The sequence below is a fragment of the Lepidochelys olivacea genome (genome assembly GCF_965140295.1).
Source record: "Lepidochelys olivacea isolate rLepOli2 genome assembly, chromosome: 10".
Classification (NCBI taxonomy): domain Eukaryota; kingdom Metazoa; phylum Chordata; order Testudines; family Cheloniidae; genus Lepidochelys; species Lepidochelys olivacea.
Genome location: NC_140420.1, coordinates 50366283 through 50377671, shown reverse-complemented (window position 1 = coordinate 50377671; position 11389 = coordinate 50366283). Strand labels below are relative to the sequence as shown.

Here is an 11389-nt window from a genome sequence, read left to right as displayed (position 1 = left end):
ACCACGGCTGCGTTTAGGAGGTTTTGGAATAAACGGGGATTCATCCGAGGCGCCCTGAACTGCCCTGCACCAGGCTGCGAAACGCTCGCTAACCGCGGGACAGCCCCGGCAGTGATCCTGGCGCGTTCAGTGTGAACGGGACTAGAGATCGAAAGGTGTGAGTATCGAGAGAGAGAGAGCCAGGGCTGCTTCCCCAATTATCTCCAGCCAGTCACTGAACACTCCGGGGCAGCTTTCTGTCATTCGGGGGAAGAAAATCAGCTAGGATGGGGGTATATTTCCATGCACAATCTCTGCTTTCATAGGCTGTCCTCCTTTCCTCCGGGAATAATAACCCTGCGACTGCAGTCCGCTCGTCCGCTGGCCTAGGCCATGTATTTGTTTCAAGAAGGGTGAGGTTTCACTCATCGGAAACAAAACCATGTGGGTTTTAAAAATATCGAGCTGCAAAAATAAAAAACAAAAACAAACCACCTCTCCTAACACCAACACTGAGTAAGAAGCGAACTGGAGCGAGATTATTCCTCTGATCAAAAGGGAATGAATGGTAAAAACAAAACAAACCCTGCCCGCAAGAAGCAGAGATCCGATGGAGAAAGGGTGGAAGACCTGGTTTCGATTGTCTCTTTGTAGGTGATTTGTGCTGGCTGCTTAGGATCTGTGCATATCGAGATTATAGGGCGGTAATGCCGCTGTGTCTCGACAAAGATTCGATCTTGGTCCTTTCGGGGGATACTCTCTGCTGACGATGTTTTTGAATTACAATTGTTGACTCATTATAGTTAACTAGTTAAAAGATCGCTGCAAGCCGGGGTTTCCCCTTTGGGGGATGATTTTATACCGCCCGGGTTATTGATTATTAAGGAAGCTCTTGTGTTGACTCCTTCCCGTCTGCCGCGTGAGACGTGCTCCCATTCGCACCGTTTTCGATTAGAAATCCCGGCTAAGGGTTGTTACTCCCGAGTACCACCCCGCATGCGGAAAGCGGTGCAGAGCCTACAGTTCCCAGGGCATGGAAGAAGCGCGGAGATTAATGGACAGGGTCACAATTGCCAGCTAGTTAGCACTTCAGCACGCTCTTTCCCTGATTATCCGGCTCCTGCTCCTTCTCCTCCTCCCTGGCTGCGGTGTACCGGGCTGGGCCGTTCGCCGCAGGCTCTCGTGGGCTGTTTGATTGAACGGTTTTTAACTGTTCTCCGGCCCCTGCGCTCTGCAATGGGCCCCTTTGGGTGGCTGGGTGAGCGGGGCCGGCCCTGATTCGATCCCTGGGTAATTTGCACTTGATATAAAATCTAATGGTCAAATCCCACTCAGGGGCAAAATGCCCGTTTTGGAATAATTAATCTTGGGAAGCGGGGTTTTATTTATCTAGCCTGTAACCCCAACCCGGGCTTTCCCCATTAAATGTCCTGCTCTAAAGAGTCGCTTTCTTCCTCGATTTCCCCAGTCGGGAAGCGGCGCGGTGCCTGGGCCTGGTCTAGCCGCTGTGTGCAGGGGCAGCTCTGGCTCGGGGCCCCGGGTTAGTGAGTCTCCGGGTGATTTTCCTCCTGCCTGACTTGTATTTGTTCGCCCTGCTTTCAAGAACCCCAGCGGCCAGAGCCAGTCTCTGGGGTGGCGGCAGCAGCTTCCCACAGTGCCTGGGGGGCTGTAAAGTACCGACCCCCCCGCACTGCCTCCTTCTTGGTTGTTGGGCTGAGCCCCGGGATCCCTGCCTTGCAGTGTGTGTGATTCGATTCTCCCTGTTGCAGACCCGGCTGGGGAAGCAGGAACCGCTTTCCCCGCCGCAGAGTGGCTGGTACAGCTCCCTGCCTGGCTGTGCTGGAAGGGGGTGCAGCTCCGGCTTTGGGGTGCGGGTGGGAATGGCCTTTTATCTCAGAGGAGACGCAGGCCGCACCAGCTCAGGGGCGCTGGGCCTGGGCCCTGCAAGCTAATCTCCCAGGCCACATTTAGTGCAGGGGCTTAGCTGCAACCCCTCGCTCCAGGAGAGCCCCTAGCAGGGACCCCCTCCCCGGGGTTATCCTGCGGCGGGGGGAGGCCTTCACTGCAGCAGGGGAGGGTGCCTGCCTGCGATTCTCTGCGCCACGAACACAGGCCGGGCCAGAGATCACTAGAAATCCACCCCCACGCTGCCTTCGCGGCCTGGCTGGGGCTGGGGGGCGGCCTGGCTGGGGGCGCCCCGGGACGTGGCTCAGGCCCCAGCGCTAACTGGAGTTGGTCGGTTCCCCCTCGCCCCGCTGCAGACTCCGTGCCCGGCCGCCAGCCCTCTCTCCGGCCCCAGGTGCACAAGCAGGCGGAGAAGACCACCCGCGTCCGGACGGTGCTGAACGAGAAGCAGCTGCACACGCTGCGGACCTGCTACGCGGCCAACCCGCGGCCGGACGCGCTGATGAAGGAGCAGCTGGTGGAGATGACCGGCCTGAGCCCCAGAGTGATCCGGGTCTGGTTCCAGAACAAGCGCTGCAAGGACAAGAAGAAATCCATCCTCATGAAGCAGCTTCAGCAGCAGCAGCACGGCGACAAGACAGTAAGAGCAGGGCGCCTCTTTCCACCCACCGGGCAGGGGCCATTTTGCAGGAGGGAACGGCCCTCCCTGTAGTGCCCGAGGACTCCTGGCCCTGGCCCTTGATTTCCCCGCAGCGCCCCCCCCCGCCCCCCATATTGCTCACATGGAAATACCTGGTGAAGAAAATGTCTGTGTGAGTGCGTGACAGCACCTCCCCTCTGCTGCACGCTGCCTTGTGCGGGACACATCCGCTCCCGGGGACCAATTCTATGGCTGTTTACACAGAAATGTTTGTGTGCATTTAAAACAAACCCCCAATAGTAAAGATGTGTTAAATAAACGAATGCCCCCTCCCCCCCGCCAGCATCTGCAACCCCCAGAAGTGAAACTGGCTACAAATTGACCAGAAACCAAAAGTGAAGCGGACTAGTCTGAGAGACCTGTGCAGAGTAAACAAACAGCGGGAATGGGGACCCGCGATCCAGATTTAACAACCCAAATCGTCCCGCTTTAACCATCTACGGGTTTGCTGGCAACATAAAGAAATCGATTTAGTTTTCAAAACGCATGAATTGTTATTATGAACCCGGCCGTGACCCTTTAAGATATTTTGGGTTTACGTGAAAGCTGTTTTGGCGTGACAGCCCCTTCATTCGTGCACTCGGGACATTGTTTAAAATGATCACACAATAAGGCTCAACCCAAAGGGAAAGTGCTCTTAGGTGCTGAAACAACCACCGTTCCGGGCTTGTTTTTAACTTGTTGGGAGAGCCCGGATACGGGCTTGACCCTTTTCTTCTTGGGTGCCCGGCTACAGCTAAATCATCAAGCGAATAATAATTTGTACAAGTGAAATCCCGGGCTGAGATGGCACTTTGGGTCCGTGAGACTGCAGGAGAGCCCGGGGGAGGCACTGGGAAGGAAACCCGGGGGGGCCGGGGGCCGGGGGGACTCTCTGACCCCGTTCCTGCTGAGATCAGGCAGAACGACAGGCGCGGGCCCTGCTGCCCTGGGCCCCGAGCCCCGCCGTGCCGCACGGACCCGAGCAGCCGTGGAGCGGAGGGTGTTGCAGGGGTCCACGCGGGAGGGCGAACAGGTCCCCGCACCTGGCGCTGCAATACACTTCCACGGGGCCCAGGGAGCCGGGAAGCGCAGCGCTGGGGTGGGCTCCAGGGGGAGGCCAGCCGGGGTTTTAGAGAAGCCGGACAGCTCATGCGTTGGGGGACCCGCGCCCTGGCGCTGACTCCTGCGGCCCCTGCAATGCCCTGGGCCGCGGCCCGATACCGCAGAGCCCGCCCGGCCTGAGGCTTTGCTGCTCATCTCCCCCTCTAGAGTCTGCAGGGCCTGACCGGGACCCCTCTGGTGGCCGGGAGCCCCATCCGCCATGAGAGCGCCGTGCAAGGCAACGCCGTGGAGGTCCAGACCTACCAGCCGCCTTGGAAAGCGCTCAGTGAATTCGCATTGCAGAGCGACCTGGACCAACCTGCCTTCCAGCAGCTGGTAAGCGGCCGCTCTGCTCCACTGCGGGAGCGGGGCCCCTCCGCCTGCTCTTTATTTATTACTCCCCGACCGTGATCACCCTCCTCCTCCTGGGAGTAAAGTCATCCGCGGAGCGTCACCCCGGCCCAGCTCCGTGAAGGTTCCCAACTCCCACTGACATCACTAGAAGTTAGGAGCCGAACTGCATCCGGGATCCCTGTGCCTGGATTGGGGCCGGGGGGGAGGGAAGAGGGGGTTGACAGTCACCCTGTGCCCGGAGGAGGAATGGTTCAGGAGCTCTAGCAACCCACACTTCCATTTCCCTTGGTACATTTCGATTTGAATTAGAGAAAAGGGCCGTTTCCATGGAAGCTCAGCCCAATGCAGCCCCTGAATACAGGCTGTATTAGCAACGGAACCCCCCACTTAGACTGTAAGCTCCCTGGGGCAGGAGCTGTGATCCACAGCAGAGCAATATAAATGTTAAGCGGCCAGGAGACCAATAATGATAGAAACGGGATTAGCCACAGGGACGTGTTCCTGGTACGTGCCCATTTCAACAGTTCCCCGCACGCTTTGGCAAGGGAATAGGAAGTGTCCTTACAGGAACAAAACAAAAGGGCCAGTTCCATCGCATTTGGAAAAAGGAAGCGAGAGACATTCCCCGGGACAAATCAGCTAGTGGTTTGTAATTGACCATGTGCTGGTAAATAGTTACAAGGGGCCAGATCCTGACATCCTGACTCAGGATTTTTGGTGAGGCTTCCAGGGTCTGGCCCATGGGCTCTCTGGTTTTTAACACTCCCGTTCCGGTGCGCTAACTTCTCTCTGAGCTGGGTGTTTGGGGAGGAGAATCGGGCTTAGAAAAGGAAGCGGATGAAGCCCCCCGTTAATGTACTCCTCCGATAGGACTGCGATGTTTTAGTAGATAATCAAAAATTAATCTTGTGTTATGTTTAGTTAATATAATGGGAAAGTGAGACAGGAGTGCTGTATGAATAATTAAACGATCATTTACTAGCATTGGAAGAGCGCATTGATGAAATATGCTGCACATACATCACCCGGTGATATATGGAGCCCAGCACTGCGCAACTGCTACTGGACCACTGCCTAGTCTGAAATGAACTTCGAAAAGTCTAGCAGATTTCTTAATGGGCAGGAGAGCCTCTTCCCATTGCAAAGAAATCCCCGGGGGTTGCACGAGGAGCGTGCAGCACTGCTGAGCTGGGGAGATCTTTTTCCATAGTGCCCACTAGCATTCCGCCAGGAGGAGGGAACTTCTCTCTAGGACGCCTGGGTTCTCATCAGCTTGGTTTGTTTGTTTAGCTATAGGTGATCATGTCGTATCCTTGTATTAAGGATGGGATTTATTTTGCCAGCACAGGCTCCGTCTGGCAGAGGGGTGCTGTGGTTTGAATGTGGGCAAGAGTAATGAAGGGCTCTGCAGGTCGTGTCGCTCCCCTGGTGCCATCCCCTGACAATAGGTGTTTGTGGCAATACCTTCTAACGAAACTGAACAGGAGGGAGGGGTTCTTTAGCCATGGGGCATCCCTGCTTGGGGAGATCGAGGCTAGGTTTAGAACAAGTGTTATTTAAAGATGTTTGAACTAAAACGTGCACAAACCCTGGAGGACACAGGGCATGTTGTGTTTTAGCCCTTATCTGCTGCAGGTGAATCTTAGCTAGTTTTTAAACCCTACCTTGCACTAGGTGCTGGAATATTATTTTTAGCAGCGTCTAATTAAAAGGGGTTAACACGATAAAAAAAAAAAAGCTTCCCCCAGTCGAGATAAAACAGGGATTGGGGGCTCTGGATTCTGCCCACATCGCTCTCACCCATCTCCCCGCTCCCTTTCCTCTCCCCCCCCCCCAGGTATCCTTTTCCGAATCTGGCTCCTTGGGTAACTCTTCCGGCAGCGATGTGACCTCCTTGTCTTCCCAGTTACCCGACACCCCCAACAGCATGGTACCCAGTCCTGTGGAGACGTGAGACAAGCACACACCCCCGGCGGATTTGGACTTTCGCATGCTCCTGCTCCCTGCATGAGACAAGCCCGGCCTCAGGCTGGCCCAGAGCTCCAAACAAAACTTTTTATAATAATATTATTTAAAACCAAACAAAAATATGTCTTGACTGCCAAAAAGCACCAGGATTCTAGCTGCCTTCACCAGACTGGAGAGAACTCCCCCCCCCTCATCTCCCCAGCTTGTTTTCCCAACTGATTTTTTTTCCCAGAGCAAACTTGGATTTTCTAAAATTAGCCCCCAGATCACCTACTGTATAATGGTAGTTTGTACATTTTTTTGTTTCGTTTTCCTTTTTGGAAGAAAAAAGGATCTTTTGTGTCTTCCTAAGACTGGTTGGAAGCCAGTTAAATCATCTCAGCTCGATGTTGTCTTTTGAGTAGTCATCTCCATCCCAGTGTCTCTCACAGCACCACACGAGTGAATTCATTCCATACTCTGCATTATCCCTGACTTGAAACCTTGTCCTGTTTTGGGTGGGGCGAGAGGACCCCCTCCCCCCAAGCCGCATGATTGCTGGAAAACATATATATGGAAATGAGACTTTTATTGAAAATGTTAAGTTATCTTATGGACGGAGGACAGATTGTTTGAGCCTTTAAAGAACAAAAGTAAGTTATTGTTATTTATTGTCAGAGCAGCAGTTAATAGTGGAATTAATATTTTGATTTTAATAAAAAATAACCTCATTGGAAAGTGCTGCATCGTGTGTGTATTGTTAACCAGCTCTGTCAGGTGAGAGTAAAGAGAAACCAGGGGTCAAAATTCTGCCGAAATCATTCTAAGGGGCCGTCCTTGAAAACAAATCTGCAGCTCGAAATGACCATCCGGAATCAAACTGGTCAAACTAGAAACAAGATAGATAAATGACCTCTTCCGTCATGGTATCAGAGGCTTTAAAGGAATACATGGAACAGCAGGAATCCGTGTTGCAAAAGAGCGCCCAGTAAGACTGAGCTATTTATTGCACTGCGTTATTTATAACTGTTTTCTTATCGACGTATATTTAAAAAAAACACCTTGGTGTAGATGTTGATTGATATTCAAAGGGAAAGCCGAATTCCCCTCCACCCCCAATAATGATTGTCTAATTTAATCGATTTGCCTTCCTGAATCATGGCACTATGCGTTAAAGCATCCTGTCTAAGATCACACGGTATTTTTAAATTAGAAAATAAATTTATTTCCAGTTTCAATTTGAACCACTTTTCAAAACCCCAGTGCAAGCTGCCCTTCTTCCCAGTGCATCTCTAGTGAAAATGTTTGTTTTCTCAGCAGTAAGAGACAGAGATTTCATCTCCTGAGCGGCAGCACTGAAATGCTGGGCAGCAGGGCTGGCTGCAATTCTGCTTCTCTTTGCAGCTTCCTATTTCAGCTCACACTCAGTTGCCAGCGACTGGGGTTGTCCCTACAAATCTATTAAATATCGCACCCGAACTGGAGATGTGGTGCTCTCCAGTTCTGTTACTGCATTTACAGTCCTGCGCCCTCCCCCACAAGGCAGTGTGTGGAGTGGGCTCTGGGTTTGTCCGCCTCTAGCTGCTGGGATCCTAATTCACAGGGAAAGTGAACTGCCCGGGGTGGACAGGGGATGCTGTTCGCAAGGGCTGGGCAGTCGCCCGGCCCCCAGGTTCCTCCCAGGAGAATGTCATTGGGCCGAAGGTTACTTCCCCTCCCCCACTCTTTATTTCAGGATTAATGCGGGGGGAGGGGGGAAGGCGTGTGAAATATATTTATTCACACTTTGCTGCTCAATAAGGGGATGAGGATGACTCTGCATTAGGCTCTTTGGCTCCCACTGCCGTCTCCCTTCCACCCGTGTAAAGGCGCAGTCAATCCAGAGCCACTCCGGATTCACACCGGTGGAAAAGAGGGCAGCTCTGGCTGTTACTAGCTCACCCGCCGCCCCAGAGGGAACACCCACTCCGGCCCCCCTCCAAAGCTGTTAAAGCCCCTCGCCTGCCGTCCTTCGCCCCTGAGAAGGCCGCGATGGGCAGCGTTGTCAGCTCCCAACAGCCGCCCAGGGCAAGGGGCGCCGGCCTCACCCACCGCGCCGCCGAAGCCCGGCCCAGCTGTGACCCAGCAGCCGCGGCTCCTGCCGCAGACCTGCGCGCCTCGGCCCTGCTCCGTAGCCGCATAAGCAACGGGTAGGATGGCGCTCGGGCTGGGTTTCAGTTTACGGGGCTACGAAGAGCGCCGCGGTCCGTGTAACCGGCTTTGCGGCCCGGAGCCGCCTGCAGCTCATTGTCTCCCGGGCTGCAGTGCCCGAGCAGGGGCGGCGGGCATTTAGCAACAAGCACCCTTTTGGTTGCCTTTACGCTGCCTGCCACTCAAGGGGCCGAGCATTGCCCAGGCCCTGCAAAGCACTTACCCTAAACCGCCCAGCCAGCGGCGGCTAAGAAATAAAACCCTTTGCACCTCGGGGAGGCGAGGGGCAGAAGCCGGGGAGCTCCCCCAGCGAGCAGCCCCCACACAGGGAATCGCTAGTGTCTAGTGAGTCAGATCATAAGCACCGAGCCCCGGCCACAAACCGGCTCGACCTTTCAAAGGCCGCGCAGCAGCGAGCTAATTAACGCGCTAAGTCCTGAGGCCGCAGCTTGGGATCGCCGCGAGTGGCTAGCTTGTCCTGACTGTCCCCAGAGTGGATTTGTGATGTGATCACTCTAGTTGCATTTATTAATTCTCCCGTCTAGACAGAGGCGAAGGCTGGGCGGCTCCTTATCTGGGTTTGGCATCACCTGCAAGCGATACACTGAAGGGAGCCACAACCACCCTCTGCTACGGCCGCTGCTAGTTCCCCTCCGAGAACCAGTCTGGCGTGTCCTGGGTTTATTTTCTTTGCAGCCCCAAAGGCGAAGGGTTTCTCTGGGGAGGGAGGGGCCCCGCTCGCTGCAATGGCCCCTGGATAGGCCGTGCCCAGGTCAGCTGGTGTGACATTTCAAACCCCGCCGCCGGCCCTCTCTCTCTCTCTGTGTTTTAAGGAGAAACTGACTAGTGATCGCAGGAAATAAGAGGCAGATACTGAATCTCCACCAGCCCCCCGAGCCAGGCCATGAGCTGGAGGCTCGGGTTCTCAGTCACAAATATTTAACCCTTCGTTTAACCCTCCGGTGCCAGGTCCCCCCCCCCTCCCAGCAGTGCGAACCTGCCCCCTTCCAAGGGTCTGGCGCAAGGCAGATGCCAGCTGCACGGGGCTGGAAGAGCCCCACAGACGGGCCTGCGGGTGGATTTAGGGCTGGCCCACAGGGCTGTGGGCTTTGAGCGAGGGGAGGAACTGGTCTTTGCTCAGAGGCTTGTCTCTCTGCCCCCCCCCCCACCCCAGGAGCCCGTCGGCCAGCTGGGGCTGCAGGCACGTCACTAGGGGCCGGGAGGCGGGGGAGGGGTGGGGTGATGGGGAGACGGTGGAAAGGGCCCGAAGTCTGGTTTTCTTCTAGTTCCCGAGAGACAGCAGCACTTTGCCTTTAATAAGCTCTTTCTCCCAAGTGTAGGAAATGGGGCTGCAAACTCCGAGATAAGAGTCTAGATAGGCTGGGTTAATAAGGACCAGGTTCGCCTCCACACTGCCCAGGCAGGTTTGGAATGAGAGCTGGGGGATCCTTGCAGACCGTGTGCACTTAACCTAGACCCCTCCCCTCCCTCCAGATCTCCCCAGGGACTGGCTGGGCCTGATCTGAGTCAAGGGCTGCACCTCCAGCCACCTTCCCCACGGGCACAGTCCGCGCCCCAAGACTACCCCCCGGGCTGCTGCTGGCGTGGGGCGGAGCTGCCTCGTTCGCATTAAGCGCCGCGGGTTGCGGAGCGGATTGGAATCGCTGCAGGAGCGCATCCAGCGCGCGCGCGGGCGGAGCTGTGTGTTTAATAGGCACGGGCCAGGTCCGCAGCCCGGCGTCGGGCAGTGCAGGAGGCGCTCGCTCATTCCCCGCCTTTGTGCCGGCTCTGTCTAAGGGAGGCTGCCCTGTCTGCCAGGGACAGGTGGAGGCTGCAGGGCCCCGAGCTGGGGTCGGCCCCCCGTTGGGTTAGTTGCATCAATAAGGAAGCTCAGGTCTCCCCAGCCAGCTGGGGTTTCCCCATAAATTAAACTCTCCGCTGCAGACAAATCTCCCCTGCCGGCAATGAACCGGGCAGGATTGTGTGTCTGCCGCAGGGTCTGCGCCGGGCAGGGGGCCAGGTGGGCCCTTTGGGGTGACTCTGCCTCTGGCCCCAGCTCTCTCTAGCTGCAGGTTTGTTTGACGCCTGGTGAGTGTGACTTCCGAGTCACTAAGCTGGGCTGGAAAGTGGAGAAGTCGGCTGCTTGGCAAACAGCCCAGTGTCCTCCCAGGGAAGGGCTAGGCAGCGAGCCGCCTGCAGGCCACGGGGGCTGAGCTACATCTGGGCCACCAGGGCTGCGGGACCCAGGAGTAAGCAGTCGGAACACCTGAGTTTGCCGAGGTGTTGAAGCGCCTGGTCTAAAGGGAGTCTCCAGCGTGCAGTGGGGATGGCGAAAGGGCTGCCTGGGGGATAGAAAGGGGCTCTAAACCGGGACACAAAGGGAGGGAAGATAAGGTCACTTTCCCCGGCTGCAGGGCAGTGTGTGTGTGACACACACACAAACGCAGCCGGCGTTGGGGGAGAGATTTGCGGATTCCATTCGGAAGCGGAGCCAAGAGGCGAGAAGGCGGAGAGACGCTGCAGCTGCGGACGGAACGTGGAGTGTCTGGGGCAGCCAATAGAGAAACTCGGGTAATTTAGACAAGTTAAAAGCGGTGTCTGGGGGCAGCAGCCAACCTAGAGCGACCACCCGCGCTAATTGGCGCGGCCGGAGCACGGGCCAGCCCCTCGTGCAGGCCCTGTTGTGACCATCAGGCACCCGCCGCCGCTGGAAAGCTGCAGGGACGGGGGGGGGTAGAAGTGGGGTTAGGCCCCCCCGAAGGCGCGTGAGGTCCCCCAGCTGCCCGCTCTCCAGGCTCAGCGGCAGGGTGGCCCCAGGCAGACCCAGCTGGGGAGCCGGAGGGATGGAGGATACTGGGCGGGGGAGCTGTGCCCGGCGCTGGGGCAGCGCTCATCTGCCGGTGCCCACCCCGCAGCGGGAGGGGAGCGCAGCGGCGTGCGGGTGGCTCTAGGGCCCCGGCCTGGGTCAATCCTGGGGCGGCTTCACCCCGGGAGGCGGCCGGGGGGGGGGAGCCGGCTCTGGGTGGAGCTGCGCTTTGCCCCGCCAGCGGGCCGGGCGCGATCCCGCAGGGCTCGGGGCAGGGGGCCTGGGGCCACTCGCTTCCCCCTGCTGCGCCCCAGCCACGTCCCCCGCCTAGATTGAAACAAGCTGCTCCCATCACCTGGGGACTGGAGCCGCCCGGCCCCTGGAATGCGACCGAGCTATAAAAGTGCAGCCCGGCTGGCCGGCTC

At 56.7% G+C, this 11389-nt stretch overlaps 1 protein-coding gene across 1 annotated transcript in view; it reads left to right on the top strand.

Annotated features, from left to right (window-relative positions):
* The window catches only part of ISL2 (ISL LIM homeobox 2), a 9087-nt gene extending 3068 nt beyond the window's left edge, over nt 1-6019 (top strand). Inside the window, exons 4-6 of the mRNA XM_084641895.1 lie at nt 2241-2524; nt 3836-4003; nt 5859-6019. Of these exons, the coding sequence (XP_084498021.1) occupies nt 2241-2524; nt 3836-4003; nt 5859-5975 (569 nt within the window). The 3' untranslated portion in view covers nt 5976-6019. The remainder of the gene's footprint in view (nt 1-2240; nt 2525-3835; nt 4004-5858) is intronic.
* Nucleotides 6020-11389: the final 5370 nt, after the last annotated feature.